Consider the following 19,282-nt stretch of genomic DNA (forward strand, 5'->3'; position numbering starts at 1 on the left):
ATAGATAGATATCTATCTATATATATATATATATAGATATATATAGATATCTATCTATATATATATATATATATATATAGATATCTATTATATATATATATATATCTATACTAGCTATCTATCTATCTATCTATTCTATCTATCTATCTATCTTATCTATCTATCTATATATATATAGATATATATATATATATATAGATATATATAGATATATATAGATATCTATCTATATATATATATAATATAATATATATAGATATCTATCTATATATATATATATATAGATATATATAGATATCTATCTATATATATATATATATATATATAAGAGATCTATCTATATATATATATATATATAGGATATCTATCTAGATATATATATATATATATATATATATATATATATAGAATATATATATATATCTATATATATATATATATATATATATATATAGATATCTATATATATATATATCTATCTATAGAATATATATATATATATATATCGTATATATAGATTATCTATCTATATATCTATATCTCTCTCTCTATATCTATCCTATAGATATCTATCTATCTCTCTATATCTAGGATCCTCTCTAATCTATCTCTTCTCTCTATCGATATATATATATCTATATAGATATATCGATATATAGATATATAGATATATATCTATATATAGATATATATATCTTCAGAGTGAAGAAGGTGTTCCTGGTGATAAAAATAAGAATGAGGTGTGTTTTGTCCACAGCGTTATTATTCCTGGCCACTCCAGAGCTGTCAATCATCCACTGTGACCTGAAACCTGAGAACATCCTGCTGTGTAACCCCAAGAGATCTGCTATCAAGATTGTGGACTTTGGATCCTCCTGCCAGCTCGGACAGAGGGTGAGCAGCACCCACACACATGTTGAAACTGTCAAAGTACATTTATTAAAGTCTTTATAATAAATCATTCATTATAATTGCATCTGGCCCGTGCTCCACCCCTGCTGACCCTCATCATTAGGGCTTAGAAAATGGATGAATAAAAGATGAATAAATGGGTCATACATATGTCAGTATGACGGTTAACACTGGACCAAAGTATTACGGATTTTGTATAATATCATTGCACCTTATTAGACTAAATGTATTTCAAAATTCTGCATTTACATCAGTTTAGTTTGCTTCACTTTGTCAGCAATGTGTATCTGGAAAAAGTCAATACAACTCTGCAAAAACAAATGGAAATGAGTTAAGCTTTAGTATGAAGGGTTAAGGTCCTGAATGGCAGGAACAGACTTTTTACTGTTGCTCTGTGAGGAGAACATGGCTGCTCTCAGTGGACAGCTACTGAAACAGCAGGCAACACACGCATCACTGTCATTTCACTTCAGCTCATTTGCTTTACAGCGTAGGTTGGGCATAAAGTAGCAGTAGAAGCTTCAAGATGAAATAGAAGTGATGAACTCTTCTTCACATCTTGGTGTTGATTCTCTGACCTTCTCTCGTCCTCCTCTCAGATCTACCAGTACATCCAGAGCAGGTTTTACCGCTCTCCTGAGGTCCTGCTGGGAATGCCGTACGACCTGGCCATCGACATGTGGTCTCTGGGATGCATCCTGGTGGAGATGCACACAGGAGAGCCTCTCTTCAGCGGCTCCAATGAGGTAAAGCAACACCTGAGTTAATGATTCAGATTCAACATAGACTGTAGTTTCTGTGTAGCTGTTCTGTGCTCTGACATGACCTACAATATACTTTGATACTACACTTAACAATTCATCAAGATAAGTGTGTCATAATTACTCATAGGAGGTAGTGTAGAGTTATTATATATTTATATCTAATACTCGAAGATTAGACATATTTCCATGTTGACATCTCTTTTTTCTGGCCTCGTCTCATTCTCAGAAGACACAAGTTTAAATAGTGAGAGGGTTTGAACTGTGTGTGCGTGTGTGTGTGTGTGTGTGTGTGTGTGTGTGTGTGTGTGTGTGTGTGTGTGTGTGTGTGTGTGTGTGTGTGTGTGTAGGTCGACCAGATGAATAAGATTGTGGAGGTTCTGGGGGTCCCACCCAGCCACATGCTGGATGCAGCTCCGAAAGCCAGGAAGTATTTTGACAAGCTGTCAGACGGTCTGTGGACAGTGAAGAAAAACAAGGACATCAAGAAGGTGTTTGATTTCACATCCATTTATATTTTCATTTAAAAGTCAACGTTCACCATTCTAACCATTCTGCTGCTGGTGACATGATGCACAAGAATCTAATGTGCTATTTCCACTTCTTGTAAACAGCATAATGTGCAGCTACATGAGTAAAACAGACGTTTTCTTTGGGATCTGTTTTCTGCTGAAGGACAAATCTGTGGATTATTAGGACATGTTGTTGCTATTGTATTTGTGGTGGCAAAAGTCTTAATGTCCAACAGATTGAAACCTCAGTAGGAGTTAATGGAGGATCTGATTTTTCTGTATCTAAATATTTGTGTGTGTGTTTTCCAGGAGTATAAGCCCCCAGCCACCCGGCGTCTGCATGAGATTTTGGGTGTAGAGACTGGGGGCCCAGGGGGGCGGAGGGCAGGGGAGCCAGGACACGCCCCCTGTGACTACCTGAAGTTTAAAGGTAAACAACACTATGTATTGATCTGCAGGGACAGACACTGATGGTTCAACAAAACTGATGGTTCATATTCATAATTACATCCATATAAAGACAGCCAATATGGCAGTGATAAAATCCAGATAAATGACGATGAACAGTCCCATGAACACCTGGAGTTTATCTGCATGGACATTACAAACATTGAGGAGAAGTTGCTGCTGTACAGAGAATCCATCAGCGTCCATGTGCAACATGTGTAGCGGGAACAAAAGAGAAGTGGAGAACTATGTCCAACCTTTTCCCTGCAGTTATTCTCCGACACAATTTAAACTCAGCAGTAAAGGTTGAGGTGGAATTACTTGTACTCTAATGCAGGAGTCTTCAACGTTTTTCAGGCCAAGGACCCCCAAACTGATGGAGGGATGGTGGTGGAGGGATACTATATATATTGTATAAAAGTGTGTTTTATATTAAACTGGGCCTAGTGCCATGTATAGACATAGCTACCCTGTTATTGTGCATTCAACACAAAGCTATTCAATGAATGCTGAATGTGAGCATTGCTGACTGAAAGATAACGTCTTCTGCCTCCATTTATCTGTTCGCTACAATATGTTGGATTCATGTTAATGTGTATTTAAAGATATTTAAATTTGTGGGAAAAGAATTGGTTGAAATTTTGTTTTTGTCTAATCAACCAAACATTTTGCAACCCTCCTGCAGTACCTCCGCGAACCCCCTAAGGGTCGCAGACCCCCTGTTGAAGACTTCTGCTCTAATGTTTGACATGATCATTATAATGTACACACTTTCTTCAGAAGTGTCATTGAAACACCACACACACACCTGGAAAGTCAGTTTGGTCAAATGCATTATTATCATGCACATCAACACAATGTGCAGGTAACATACTCCATACTCTACCTATGTCCTGTGGCTGGTCCAAAATAATACACTCAACATGGTCATGTCTGTCCTCTTCCAGATCTAATCCTGCGCATGCTCGACTATGACCCGAAAAGCCGTATCACGCCATTCTACGCCCTGCAGCACAATTTCTTCAAGAAGACGACAGATGAAGGAACCAACACCAGTTCATCTACGTCCACCTCTCCTGCCATGGACCACTCCCATTCAACCTCCACTACTAGCTCTGTTTCTAGCTCTGGTAAACACACACATGCACACGCACACACACACACATCTTACCAGCTCTGTGAAAATGTTTGGATTTTAAAGTTCTTATTGTACTGATGTACTGATGTACTGCTTTACTCCTGTACTGATGTGCTGCTGTACTGATGTACTGATGTGCTGCTGTACTGATGTACTGATGTACTGATGTGCTGCTGTACTGATGTACTGATGTACTTATGTACTGCTTTACTGATGTACTGATGTACTGCTGTACTGATGTACTGATGTACTGATGTACTGCTGTACTGATGTACTGATGTACTGCTGTACTGCTGTACTGATGTGCTGATGTACTGATGTACTGCTGTACTGATGTACTGCTGTACTGATGTACTGATGTGCTGATGTGCTGATGTACTGATGTACTGCTGTACTGATGTACTGCTGTACTGCTGTACTGATGTACTGCTGTACTGCTGTACTGATGTACTGCTGTACTGCTGTACTGATGTACTGCTGTACTGATGTACTGCTGTACTGATGTACTGATGTACTGCTGTACTGATGTACTAATGTGCTGATGTGCTGCTGTACTGATGTACTGATGTACTGCTGTACTGATGTACTAATGTACTGATGTGCTGCTGTACTGCTGTACTGATGTACTGATGTACTGCTGTACTGATGTGCTGCTGTACTGATGTACTGATGTGCTGCTGTACTGCTGTACTGATGTGCTGCTGTACTGATGTACTGATGTGCTGCTGTACTGATGTACTGATGTACTGATGTGCTGCTGTACTGATGTACTGATGTACTGATGTGCTGCTGTACTGATGTACTGCTGTACTGATGTACTGATGTACTGATGTACTGATGTACTGCTGTGCTGATGTGCTGATGTGCTGATGTGCTGATGTACTGATGTACTGCTGTACTGCTGTACTGATGTACTGATGTACTGCTTTACTGATGTACTGCTGTACTGCTTTACTGATGTACTGCTGTGCTGCTGTACTGCTGTACTGATGTGCTGATGTACTGATGTACTGCTGTACTGATGTACTGCTGTGCTGCTGTACTGATGTACTGCTGTGCTGCTGTACTGATGTACTGCTGTACTGATGTGCTGCTGTGCTGCTGATGTAGCTGATGTACTGATGTGCTGCTGTACTGATGTACTGCTGTACTGATGTGCTGATGTACTGATGTGCTGCTGTGCTGCTGTACTGCTGTACTGATGTGCTGCTGTGCTGATGTGCTGCTGTACTGATGTGCTGATGTACTGCTGTACTGATGTGCTGCTGTACTGCTGTACTGATGTGCTGATGTACTGATGTGCTGATGTGCTGATGTGCTGATGTGCTGATGTGCTGATGTACTGCTGTACTGATGTACTGATGTACTGCTGTACTGATGTACTGCTGTACTGATGTACTGCTGTACTGATGTACTGATGTACTGATGTACTGCTGTACTGATGTACTGCTGTACTGATGTACTGATGTACTGCTGTACTGCTGTACTGATGTACTGCACTGCTGTACTGCTGTACTGATGTACTGCTGTACTGATGTACTGCTGTACTGATGTACTGCTGTACTGATGTACTGCTGTACTGATGTGCTGCTGTACTGATGTACTGATGTGCTGCTGTACTGATGTACTAATGTACTGATGTGCTGCTGTACTGATGTACTGATGTACTGCTGTACTGATGTGCTGCTGTACTGATGTGCTGCTGTGCTGCTGTACTGATGTACTGATGTACTGATGTGCTGCTGTACTGATGTACTGATGTGCTGCTGTACTGATGTACTGATGTGCTGCTGTACTGATGTACTGATGTGCTGCTGTACTGATGTACTGATGTACTGATGTACTGCTGTACTGATGTACTGATGTGCTGCTGTACTGATGTACTGATGTACTGCTGTACTGCTGTGCTGATGTACTGATGTACTGCTGTACTGATGTACTGATGTACTGCTGTACTGATGTACTGATGTACTGCTTTACTGATGTACTGCTGTACTGCTTTACTGATGTACTGCTGTACTGATGTGCTGATGTGCTGCTGTGCTGATGTACTGATGTACTGATGTACTGCTGTACTGCTGTACTGATGTACTGATGTACTGCTTTACTGATGTACTGCTGTACTGCTGTACTGATGTACTGCTTTACTGATGTACTGCTGTACTGCTGTACTGATGTACTGCTGTACTGATGTACTGATGTACTGCTTTACTGATGTACTGCTGTACTGATGTACTGCTTTACTGATGTACTGCTGTACTGCTGTACTGATGTACTGCTGTACTGATGTACTGATGTACTGCTTTACTGATGTACTGCTGTACTGCTGTACTGATGTACTGCTTTACTGATGTACTGCTGTACTGCTGTACTGATGTACTGCTTTACTGATGTACTGCTGTACTGCTGTACTGATGTACTGCTGTACTGATGTACTGCTGTGCTGCTGTACTGATGTACTGCTGTACTGATGTGCTGCTGTGCTGCTGTACTGATGTGCTGCTGTGCTGCTGTACTGATGTGCTGATGTACTGATGTGCTGCTGTACTGATGTACTGCTGTACTGATGTGCTGATGTACTGATGTGCTGCTGTGCTGCTGTGCTGCTGTGCTGCTGTACTGATGTGCTGATGTACTGCTGTGCTGATGTGCTGCTGTACTGCTGTACTGATGTGCTGATGTACTGATGTACTGATGTACTGCTGTACTGATGTACTGATGTGCTGATGTGCTGCTGTACTGATGTGCTGCTGTACTGATGTACTGATGTACTGATGTGCTGATGTACTGATGTACTGCTGTACTGATGTGCTGATGTACTGCTGTGCTGATGTGCTGCTGTACTGATGTACTGATGTGCTGATGTGCTGCTGTACTGATGTGCTTCTGTACTGATGTACTGATGTACTGATGTGCTGATGTGCTGCTGTGCTGCTGTACTGATGTGCTGATGTACTGCTGTACTGCTGTACTGATGTGCTGCTGTACTGCTGTACTGATGTGCTGCTGTACTGATGTGCTGCTGTACTGATGTGCTGATGTGCTGCTGTACTGATGTACTGATGTGCTGCTGTGCTGCTGTACTGATGTGCTGCTGTACTGATGTGCTGCTGTACTGATGTACTGATGTGCTGCTGTGCTGCTGTACTGATGTGCTGCTGTACTGATGTACTGCTCAGCACTGAATCAGCAAGTAAGCTTAGTTCTGGCCCGTTGTAATCAAGGTAGACAAATCAAACGGGTCAAAATTAGTGTGACTCAGCGAACAATAGTGGGAGTTTCATGTGGCTCTGTTTTATTTCCAGGTGGCTCCAGTGGTTCTTCCAATGACAACCGCAACTACCGCTACAGTAACCGCTACTACAACTCTGCTGTTACACATTCAGACTATGAGATGACCAGCCCTCAGGTACACACAGCTGCACACACATTCCTGTTCTGTATTGGACTCTATCTGGGATGTGATATTCACATGAACAGCAAGTAAAACATCTACAGCCATGTAGAAAAAAACCTTCTCTGGGGGCTTTTTGAATATGTGTTATTAAAAAGGGGACAAACTATAACAATGATTTGGTCCTGGTAAGTGAAGTGAGTGTTTGTGATGTTTCTCTGCACTGCTTGACTGTGTGTTTTAAAGGATGTATTGTGTTAGTTTATACAGAAGCACTAGTAAAAGAATTGTGAACTTTATTTAGTCTCGGGGAGCAGGGAAGTTGTCCCTACAGCAGGGGGAGAGCCGCGGAGCAGAACATGTTGTGTTGCATTAACTTTTTTCCATAACGGTGAATGCATCTCACCTCTGTCCCTAACTCTCACTCCCCCAGGCTCCCTCCCAGCAGCAGATGAGGATGTGGCCCGGCAGTGATGGTGGAGGTGGGGGTCAGGACCCAGCATACACCCAGTTGCTGCTCCACAAGCCGGCTGCCTCCCAACAACACCAGCGCCACTTCCTGGACCCGCCCCACCACCCACACCCGACTTACTCCCACCACGGAAACAGTGGGCGTGGCCTGCGGCAGGGCGGACAGACGGGCATCAGTGGAGGGGGGGGCCAGCAGGGATCCTCACCCCAGATGAGTGACAGCATGGATGTGGGCGTGTCCCTAGGGCTGCACCACCTGGGGGCGGTGTCTTCCATGGAGGCCTCTCAGTTTGGCTCGGCCTCCCTGCCCCTCGCTCTGCCAATCGGACTGTCTGCCTTCCGGACTCGGACGGCCCCCACCGCCCCAGGGCCACAAGCCCCGCCCCCTGAGGACTACTACCCTGCGTCCAACAACAATAACCCCACTGCGGGGGGCAGAGGGAGGCCGGACTCAGACGAGGGGCCAGCCAACTCTTGATAAAACCTGAACCATGCCCTAAAGCCATACAATTTTAACTACAACTACTACAACTACACACACACAGCCAGAGTTCAGAGACAAAGAGGTGAACTTTGTGCTGCAGGAGACAGTCTGTACTGCATGAGAGGAGGAGAAAGGAGGAAGATGCTGGGAAGACTCTCCTTTTATCCCGTTTTAGTTTGTTGTCTTTTGTTGCGACTGTAATTGGAAAGGAATGATTGTGACAAGTTTGTTTTTATTAATATTATTATTATTGTTGTTTAATATTATTTGATTTTTCTCGGGTTTGAGGAGTTGTGTGTTCTACTTGGTTGTTGTTTAAGCTTGGAGAGGAGGAGGAGGATGAAGAGGAAAGAGAGAGGAGCCATGCTTTCCCATTTTACTCCATTAGTGGAAGATCACACTTTCACACTGGTTAGCTCTGACATTACAATATTCATATTTACAGTCCGTAGAGACGAGCAGTCTTTACACACACACACACAGACACACACACACACACACACACACACACACTCACACTCACACTCACACACTCTGCTGCATCAAGAAGACAAAAGCTGGTTTGAAAGGGAGAAAACAGCAACACATGTGTGATTCAGGACTCATGGATTGTCTCTCCTGTCTGTGTTAAACTCACTTTTTCTTAGAGTTTCTTTGTTTCCTCCCTCTGTCGCTCTCCACCTGGCTGTGACAGAGGACGGAGAGAGGGAGGGAGGTGGAGAGAGGAGAAGGTAGCAGGACACTCGTAGGGATCTCCTTCTCCTCCTCATCCTCTCCCTCCCCCTACTTTCTTCTTCCTCTCCTCCTCCTCCTGTTGTGTTTCTCCTCCAGACAGCTCCTCCTCTCTGTGCTGCTAATCACCATGACAACTGGTCCGGATTGCTGCTAAAGATCCAACACAGATCAATAAAGAAATAAAAAGAAATAGAAACAGAAATAAAAAAACTTTTTAACCCTTCTGCTTAAGAGAAAAGGATAAAGTAAGAACCACTGCATCTCAATGTATTTATTACTATTTAACAAGAAAAAACAAACTGAAAGTAACCCTTTTTTCTGCTCTTCTTTGTTTGGTTGCCTTCTTTCTGCAGGTGAGCTCTGATTGGCTATTGTAACAGTGACAGTAACTGGTGACATGGGAATGCCACCGGTTGTGGGGGCTGGGTGGAGGGGAGGGGTTTGGGGCAAAATAAAGTTGGATATATAATAAGAATAAAGAGTATACTTTTGCACACCAAAGTCAAACAAACATCAGATCTCCGCTTTTCTTCCTACTAATCTGATCCTCAGCCTCATGACCTTCACATGTGTTGTCAGGATGAAGCTTATCACCAGCGTCTCTGCTGCTCTACTCCTGTAGACTTCCTATCGTAGCAAAAGATCCGATTGAGTGTTCAATATTCCCTAAATAAGATGAGACATAAAATAAATATTCACATGAATCAATACACACAAAATAAACCATGAATCCTGATTGGCTGTTGATTTGGTGAATGTGCAGACAGCCAATCGGACAAACTGTTCAAGGAAGAAATCCTCTTTCATAATGAGCTGACCTTTTCATGTTTTTATGTTTCCCTTCACATTGTCACATTTGTTTAATATAATAAAACTTTTGGACTTATTTATATACATCAGTCATCTAAGGTAATGTTAAATGTTAGGTCAAATAAATGCTCAAAGTAGGAATAACTTTAAGATACAAACTATTATTTACAAGTGACAATTTTTTTTGGGTGGATTTTGAAACACCTGTAGTAACGTATCCATAATTTTCATGATGCAAATAACAGATTATTTTTGCAGCTACAACCCAAAAGACACCAGCAGCGCATCGTTCATCATACCGGGAGCTCAGAACTGATTTAGGAGATAATCCGCTGATACAGCTACATGGTTTATCTCAGACTGATAGATGTCTACTCAGCTGGATTATTATTCATGAAATAATTGGCTGAGAAAGTTAATGTTTTATTGTGTGACCTGGTTTCCTAAACATGTGCCATGTTTGGTTAGGAAGCTACAGACCTGAGTGTAACACGTGTTGTAAAATGGTGGAAAGTCAAGGTGTGTTTGTGATAGTCGACACTGTGTGGCAGATCACATCAATACTGTGCAGAGTCAGAATCATCATGGTAACCTATGCTGCACACTTCAGAGGATCAGGATCAAACCTGCAACCAGCTGCACCGCTGACATTACATCTGCTGCGAAGATCACAGGATCCTGAGATTACAATAAAGTTGTATATTCCTTTTCTGATGACCATTGGAAATATGAGGGAGACTACTTGTCCTTTATTAGAAAATAACACACAGTTAATCGGCTTCCTCTAAATCAGGGGTGTGAAACTCATTTTAGTTCAGGGGCCACATTCAGCACAATTTGATCTCAAGTGGGCCGGACCAGTAAAATTATATCATAATAACCTGTAAATAACGACAACTCCAAATGTTTCCCTTTGTTTTAGTGCAAAAAAGTACATTCTGAAAATGTTCAAACTTAATCTTTTTACAAAACATTATGAACAACCTGAAATTTCTTAAGAAATAAAGGTGCAATATCAACAATAGTATTAGTTTATCATTTACACACGTGTGTTACAACTTACAGATCACAGTGTCTACAAAGGCTTTCACTTTATGATCACTAACTAATTGTTATACTTTGCGAAGTCATCCCGAGGGCCGGAATGGACCCTCTGACGGGCCCGGGGGCCGCATGTTTGACACCCCTGCTCTAAATGATAAATGCAGCATTTTGGTCTGAGAAAGCTTGTCTGGCATTAACTACTTTTCTTTTTCATTTTGCATCTCAGTGGTCCTTTGATTGACTTTCCAACAACAAATGTTTACAGTCACCACACACAGGCTCGGGCCCCTCGGCCTGTGCCTGGTTAGCCCATTCAGGAATTCATCCATGGCTTAGCCTTACTTTTAATGTTTGGTACTTTTTATCTAATTTAATATAACTTTTTGCTGTTACTACAATATCACTATTTCATCTCATGTCATATTCCTTCAATAAACAGTAATCATTGTGTCCTGTATACAGAAAAGGACATTGAGAAATAAAATTGGACCCCATCCCCCACACTTCCGACACACCTGTAAAGTTTCGTGACTGCATGTTGCACCGTTCTGACGCAGACAGACAGATAACGGATATACTATACATTTCTCATAGTAGTAGTAATAGTACTACTACTACTCCAGCCCAGCTGGTGGCGATAATGAACATGTTCGTTGTTTGCTAGTGAGATTATAAAACGCTTTTATTGTGAAGGAGTCAGGTCGCGCGTGTTTTAGTGTCACTCTCCGTCCTGCGTCTAAGGCGAAGGTAACACCGGACTTCTTCTCGCCTGTTGCATCCTTATTGAGCTAAATATGATGAAGTCAGTGTCAGTATTGATGTGTATGTTTGATAGTAGCTGTCTGTATAGTGTGTCTCTTGTTATTAACGTCAGCGTTACGCCACAGTCAGCCTCAGTTACATGTGGTTAGGTGTTAGGTGTAGCTGCAGCTAATGTTCACTTGTCTGTTACACCAACCTGAACCTCCATTCAGAAAGTGAAGGAGGTCTGCTCACCTACAGCAGCGGACTGACTAACTTCTGTTCAGAGTTTCCATTTAAAGCCATCGCTTTGTATTTGTATGAGCTCCAACACTGACAGAAGAGTCTCTGTTAATTGTATGGATTCAATTATGAACCATATGGAGAAATGATTCAGCTGCAGTGTGGGGGGCACATGACCTTTTATAGCACCATGATAACAACATTTATAGAAATGTGGCCGGACATGTAATGGGAGTGGGATGTGAAGCAATGGAAGTAAGTAAGAGATAGGAAATATGAGATATTACATCCATAAAATACAAATATGACACAGAGCTGGGAATGTGACAGGTCTGCAGGAGAGAAGAGGGAGACTCTGCTTCAGATTATTATTATTATTATTATTATTATTATTATTATTATTATTATTATTATTATTATTATCTGTCATTGACAAGTACAGCTGACCTTCTGTGTGCTGTAGAGAAGGACAGTTGGACAGACAGCAGGGAGTTGTGTGATTATCTGTATCAGCAGCCTGCAGGTCGCAGACACACCCTGCAGATGCACCCTCCAGATACCCTGCAGACACCATGAAGACATACCCTGCAGACACACTCTGCAGACACACTCTGCAGACACACCCTGCAGATACACCCTGCAGACACACCCTGCAGACACACCCTGCAGACCCACCCTGCAGACCCACCATGCAGACACACCCTGCAGATACACCATGCAAACATACCCTGCAGACACACTCCGCAGACACACCCTGCAGACACACCATGCAGACACACCATGCAGACACACCCTGCAGACACACCATGCAGACTCACCCTGCAGACACACCCTGCAGATACACCATGCATATACACCCTGCAGACACACCCTGCAAACACACCCTGCAAACACACCCTGCAGATACCTTGCATACACCCTGCTGACACTATGCAGACACCCTGCAGACACACTCCGCAGACACACCCTGCAGACACACCATGCAGATACACCATGCAGACACACCCTGCAGACACACCATGCAGACACACCCTGCAGACACACCCTGCAGATACCTTGCAGACACCCTGCAGACACACCCTGCAGACACACCCTGCAGATACACCATGCAGACACACCCTGCAGATACACCATGCAGACACACCATGCAGACACACCCTGCAGACACACCCTGCAGATACCTTGCAGAAACCATGCAGACACACCCTGCAGACACTATGCAGACACCCTGCAGACACACTCCGCAGACACACCCTGCAGACACACCCTGCAGACACACCATGCAGACACACCCTGCAGACACCATGCAGACACACCCTGCAGATACACCATGCAGATACACCATGCAGACACACCCTGCAGATACACCCTGCAGACACACCCTGCAGATACACCATGCAGACACACCATGCAGATACACCATGCAGACACACCCTGCAGACACACCATGCATATACACCCTGCAGACACACCCTGCAGACACACCCTGCAGATACCTTGCAGAAACCATGCAGACACCCTGCAGACACTATGCAGACACCCTGCAGACACACCCTGCAGACACACCCTGCAGACACACCATGCAGACACACCCTGCAGACACACCCTGCAGACACACCCTGCAGATACACCATGCAGACACACCATGCAGATACACCATGCAGACACACCATGCAGATACACCCTGCAGACACACCCTGCAGACACCCTGCAGACACACCCTGCAGACACACCCTGCAGATACACCCTGCAGACACACCCTGCAGATACACCCTGCAGACACCCTGCAGATACCTTGCAGACACACCCTGCAGACACCCTGCAGCCTCAGCTCCTCAGCTGCACTCTAAACCTCCATGTTGTCTGTGTTTGCAATCAGCCAATGACAACAATTGCAGTCCTTGGAGGGGGGATTGGGGGATTGGCAGCATCCTACTACCTTTGCAAGAGCCCCCAGGTTACCAAGGTAACAAACACTCCCACACACACGCACAGACTATCTTTAACCTCATCCCCATGGCCTTCTGCAGTAAAGAAAGCTAGTTTGTTAACTTTGGTCTTCAGAGTCGAACACAACCTCCTCCTGAAAATGAATTAAATGTCTAAGCAAAATAAAATATTAACTGAAACACCGCAATACGGCATCCTACTACATTTATCTTATCTTTCTGTTTTAAATCAAACATCGTGCTGAGTCGGCTCTTTTTTCTCCAGGTCATTGTATTGGAGTCCAGCAGTCGATTTGGAGGTTGGCTGTGGTCCACCAGGAGGTCAGATGGGGCCGTGTTTGAACATGGACCCAGAGGGATTCGACCTGCGGGGGCAGTGGGGCACAACACACTCAATATGGTACGTTTGAAAGCACTGATGAATCTTTTTAAGATTAAATAAGACAGAACTTTATTTATTCGGAGGGAAACTGCAAATATAAAATATTAATAAACAGATGGCCAAGGTCCACACAATCCCAAATATACACAAATCCAAAAATATAAACAGTGATGATCATAAACTGCTTCCTAAAGCTATGCATGCACAATATCCTCCCAAGCACAGCTAAGTGAATACGGTTCTTTCTGAATGTTCAGAATTATGTCCATGTTATTGCACATTGTCTCCATCTTTATCATGACTTTTATGTTTATTATTACAGATGAGAATGACTGCTTTGCTGTGAAATATTTACTCACAAATGAAGACTTACACTGTACGCTCAGTAGATTCGAAAGGTAATAGTCAAACAAAAGGTCCACTTGATAGTCTACAAGTAGATTTAAAAATCATCAGCTGGTGTAGGAAGAGGAAGCTGAAGCTGAACCCTGGACTGAGGTTCATGAGTAACAATCACACAGCTTCTCTAAATGTTTCTGGACCAAATGTTTGAAGGATTACGACAGGCCCGACAGTGAACGTCCTGTGTGTGTTTGCAGGTGGATGACCTGGGTCTCGGGGAGGACATTCTGCCCGTCAGCTACAGTCATGTTGCCTCTAAGAACAGATATGTGTATGTGAACAAACAGCTGCACAGGATGCCTTCAGGATTAAGGTGAGAATGTGTTTTAATATATTCAAACTACTCTGTTCACCTTTGACAGGACATATTATAGTGAGGTCATCATATCAGCATACCGCAGGACTTATGTTACTGTATGCTACTTTTAAAAAGGACAAATGTGGATAAAAATAATAAGGTTTTTTTGGAACAGAGATACAGTTTTTCCATCACTTCCTGTTTTTGACATTTACAGCCAGAAGCATGAACACGATCAAAAACAAATAGATATACAATATATTCTTCTACACAAATACTATCCAGCTCTGCACATCCACAGCTGCTCTTTTTGGCAGCACATACTGATGGCACATAATTATGAACCCTGCCAATAATTAAGGTGGTCGAGGAATCAGTGCTCATGAGAGAAAGCAGGAACAGCACCAACATGAAGCTTCATACAATGAAGGGGTTGCATGTAAATGGCAGGAGAAAGTATTAGAAACAGCTCTCAGTATACAACAGCAACTTTGACTATGAGCCCAGTAATAAACATCAATTCCGACAATGTCACCAAAAACTGAACGTTATTATCATCATGCTAGATGTTATGATTGGGCTGCTGTTTTGGATTGCATCATATTGTAGCTTAATGAGCTGTTTGCTGAATGATGCACCTAATACATGTGTATTAACGTTTTCACTAGAGGGTGAGATGAATATGATGGTTTCGTAACTAAAGGATATTTTGTCTAACTAACATTCTGGTTACGTCTTTCTTTCAGTGGACTTTTGCGCACTGTACCCCCCTTCTCTCGTCCCCTCCTGTTGAGTCTTGCCTTGGAAATACTAGTGAAGAAAGGAAAGGAGGACGACGAGTCCATTCATTCATTTGTTTCTCGGAGGCTGGGGAAGGAGGTGAGGGCGTCAGAGGGATCTTTCTCAAACAGCAGCATGATGCATTCAACATTTCCTTTGGAGAGTTTCAAATTTTTTCGAGTCTGCCTTAAAACAATACTTGATTAGAATAGAAGTAAGAGGGCGGAAGCTTCAGTTTCACACACTGTCCCCATCATCTCCACTGGAGTCGTGTCTTCACTGATGAAGGCCGCACAGTCTTCTGTAAATAAAGCGACCGTCCTCTTCATCATGTGCTATACAAATGGCATGTGAGTATCGTAGGATAGACTTGAGGAAATGTGAACTTATCCTTTAACAATGATGACATTAGATTAACTTTTATTAATGACACCTGCAGTCTGTCGTATGTGACCATAAATATTATATTGCTTGCCATTTTTATGACCTTTTCTCTCTCTGTGTGTAGCTGGCAGACATAGCTGTGGACAGTTTGTGTCGTGGTGTGTTTGCGGGGGACTGCAGGAAGTTGAGCGTGCGTTCTTGTTTTCCTGTCTTGTACAATGCAGAGCAGCGCAGAGGCTCGCTGACACTGGGCATGCTGCTGGGCTCAGGTACACTTCAGCTCATTACTTTTGGGACCAACTGTCTTCTTTCTTTTTCCTTTTTTGTTTTGTGAGGGGAACATATCACAAGAGACTGAATGCACTCATACAAGGACCTTCATAAAATACCCACATACATTCTAATAATCATAATAGAAACATGACTAGATGTTCTCAGTGCGGAGGTAATAGAGCCAAACAAGACTCTCTCCTCACATAGGCTTAGGGCTGAGTCATTATTTAGTAAGTCAGAGTTTTAGTATATGCAGATAACTACTAACTGACTGAGACTCTGGAGTTTAAAAAAACATATTTGATCAAGGCTCAAGGGGAAAAAAGGAAACATTGTGAGCTTCACAAAAGTAGTATGCACCATACAGCACGTGTTGTAGTTTAATAAAACAACAGAAATCATTTTATTTGGCTACAAGGAGGAAAGACTGAAAGTTATGGCTCATAAAGATTAATAATGTCCTGGTGATCTATGGACTCTCTGATCTTAACTTCAGCAGAGTGAGAGCTGCAGCCCAGAATGAGTCCGGAGGAGAGAGCACATTACTGTTGTTAAGTCTTTCCTCTGGCTCCCAGTTGAAGTGCTGCTAGTTAATAATTCACTTACAGAAGCAGGGCCACAATGCATTTTGATAGGCTAATGAATTATGCATAACCCGTCTCCAGACCTCTGAATCACAACCAGCATCTCTGAATTGTTTAGTGACCGTTCAGAAACAATGGACCAATCAGAGCTCCGAAGGTGGGATCAGGAATGTGGATGTCACATTTCTTTACCACAGCCAGGTGGCAGCAAAATGTCCGCTAAACTTCAATACGATCAGTGTGTAGAACCTGGAGTCAGCTACATCCACTGATGCTGCACACACATGTAAACAATTAGATGGTCTGAAGTCGCCTCATTGGAGCCACTTTCAAAGCTCACTCACAAATGTGCCTCTGATTAATTTTCTGTTTTCTTTCCCTTATTAAACCTAGGGCTGTATATTACTGCACTGTATCTGCTCTGAATCTACATTTCTTTGTCTACTCTATTTTATGATATAGATTGTGTTTTAAATGCAGTCGTAATGCATTTCTTTTTCCTACGTGAAGCACTTTGACTTGCTGTTTAGCCAGGTGTAGTGTAAGTTCACTCTGAAAGAGGCCCAGTGACAGTGATGGTTGTATCATGTCTGTAATCTGTGTGCCTTATAAAGTTGGGTGTGTGAAACGTGCAGGTCCCACTGCTGTGTCCCCCCCCGGCCCTCTGGCTCAGAAATCTCTGACAGAGTCGTGGGCCCAGTGGTCTCTGAGTAGGGGGATGGAGTCCCTCCCAGAATCCATCAGTGAGTACCTCCAACAGAGCGGCAGAGTGCAGCTGCACAGAGACGCCGCCGTGCAACAGATCACTCCTGCAGCCTCTGGGTGGAAGGTCAGTGAGGAGACGATAAACTATCAACGATGTATTTGATGTTCATATTTAGCTGCTTTAGAATGATGTGTTATTCCCCCTGTCCGCAGAAGTAGGTAATATTGGAAATCATCCATTTGAATGAACTCCACTGTAACTTCTGAAGTTCTACAATGTTTGCACACCAAAGAAAGGGGGAGATCTGGAGAAGCTGCTCCTTAAGAGGGATGCATTCTGGATGATTAACCAAAGGGTTAAAGAAGGAATTGGACTTGATTCGTCTGTAGAGTCTCCAGGATTACATTTGTATTCATTGTCTTTTTAGGAAAGAATATCTGAATATGTGGGTTGAAAGAATACAGGATTTATTCACTTGTATTGAGAAATAGATGTTCACCCTTCTTCCCCTGTCAATAGGTCAAGATGAAAAAGTGTGTCTGTTGGGGAATGATGTCAAAAGTTGATAGTGATGTTATATTGTTGGTGGTGAACTGTGATTATATTCTTCTAAACGTTTTGGATGAACTAAAGATAAGCAGAGTTAATGAATAATGTTTCTGAACGAAAGGATGACTGTGAAGCTTTCTATCCATGGTTTCTATGGAGATGTATCGATCACATGACAGATCAATGTGTTGTATGGAAGGCGTGCTATACTAGAGAAGAGTTGTGCGGCGCGTTTTAATTTTGATGCACACCTATGTTTAGCCATGCTAGTCAGTTGGTCTTCCACCTCGGCCCAGACTGAAACTTGAAACAAAGAGTCCTGCTGTCCAGAGCTTGATGTACATTTCAGCAACATGTTCCCCTCAGGATGAACTGTAAGAACTTTAGTGATCCTCTGACTGTTCGTCTAGCCCCATCATCAAGTCAACATTGTAAGGTGTCCATTAGTTTGGCTTATGACCAAATACCTGCAGAACTAATGGCATTTTCATCAACTGTACTTTGTGTTTAGTCCTAGTTCACATGTTCACCATTTTAGTTTAGCGAATGTTCGCATGCTAACATTCGCTAAACTAAAATGGTGAACATGTTTCCAGGCTGGAAAACAAAAAATGCTGGACTGTTGTACTCTCATTGTGTGTGTGTGTGTGTGTGTGTGTGTGTGTGTGTGTGTGTGTGTGTGTGTGTGTGTGTGTGTGTGTGTGTGTGTGTGTGTGTGTGTGTGTGTGTGTGTGTGTAGATCAATTTGGAGGATGGAGTCATATCAGCTGACCACATTATCTCTGCACTGCCTGCTAAAGGTAATAGGTTATTTTGTTTTACATGAACAGAGAATATACCGGCTCTCCTGGTGCCCTCTGACAAGCAGCAGGAACTAAGCTTATGTTTGCAATACTTCAATATGTAATCTCAGTATTTCAACCTAAAATGTAAATGATAGATGTCTTACACTTGCTGCTACAAAATAATAAATACACAGGTTTCTGTCTATGAAATACCAAACTTTTTAGAAGTAATTTTAACACAATAGAATCCACAAGAAAAACAACAAAAGAAAACAAAGACCTCTCTCTGCCCTCCCAGCCCTCTCCTCAGTCCTGCCCCCCTCCTGTCAACCTCTCATCCAGTCGCTGCAGGACATCTCCACGGTAACAGTTGCTGTGGTAAATCTGGAGTATGAGGGTTACATCCTGCCTGTAGCGGTGAGAACTAGTCAGACACACACACCCACACCCACACCCACACACACACTGGATGGGGCTTTGCAGGGACGACTAGATGAA

At 42.8% G+C, this 19,282-nt stretch overlaps 2 protein-coding genes across 2 annotated transcripts in view; both read left to right on the forward strand.

Moving 5' to 3' along the window:
• The window catches only part of dyrk1b (dual-specificity tyrosine-(Y)-phosphorylation regulated kinase 1B), a 33,849-nt gene extending 24,680 nt beyond the window's left edge, over positions 1-9,169 (forward strand). Inside the window, exons 7-13 of the mRNA XM_029427201.1 lie at positions 758-894; positions 1,512-1,658; positions 2,024-2,164; positions 2,495-2,615; positions 3,580-3,762; positions 7,076-7,179; positions 7,598-9,169. Coding sequence (XP_029283061.1) covers positions 758-894; positions 1,512-1,658; positions 2,024-2,164; positions 2,495-2,615; positions 3,580-3,762; positions 7,076-7,179; positions 7,598-8,113 — 1,349 coding nt within the window. The 3' untranslated portion in view covers positions 8,114-9,169. The remainder of the gene's footprint in view (positions 1-757; positions 895-1,511; positions 1,659-2,023; positions 2,165-2,494; positions 2,616-3,579; positions 3,763-7,075; positions 7,180-7,597) is intronic.
• A 2,234-nt stretch (positions 9,170-11,403) lies between these two features.
• ppox (protoporphyrinogen oxidase) lies at positions 11,404-19,277 on the forward strand (the record flags this gene model as incomplete). Its single annotated transcript, XM_029427202.1, has 9 exons — positions 11,404-11,455; positions 13,572-13,658; positions 13,907-14,041; positions 14,623-14,738; positions 15,470-15,602; positions 16,012-16,156; positions 17,380-17,573; positions 18,739-18,799; positions 19,083-19,277. Coding segments are annotated over exons 2-9 (1,063 nt in total), but the record flags the coding sequence as incomplete, so codon positions are not given.
• Between the last annotated feature and the right edge of the window lie 5 nt (positions 19,278-19,282).

The sequence above is a fragment of the Cottoperca gobio genome, unplaced genomic scaffold, assembly GCF_900634415.1.
Source record: "Cottoperca gobio unplaced genomic scaffold, fCotGob3.1 fCotGob3_29arrow_ctg1, whole genome shotgun sequence".
NCBI classification, from domain to species: domain Eukaryota; kingdom Metazoa; phylum Chordata; class Actinopteri; order Perciformes; family Bovichtidae; genus Cottoperca; species Cottoperca gobio.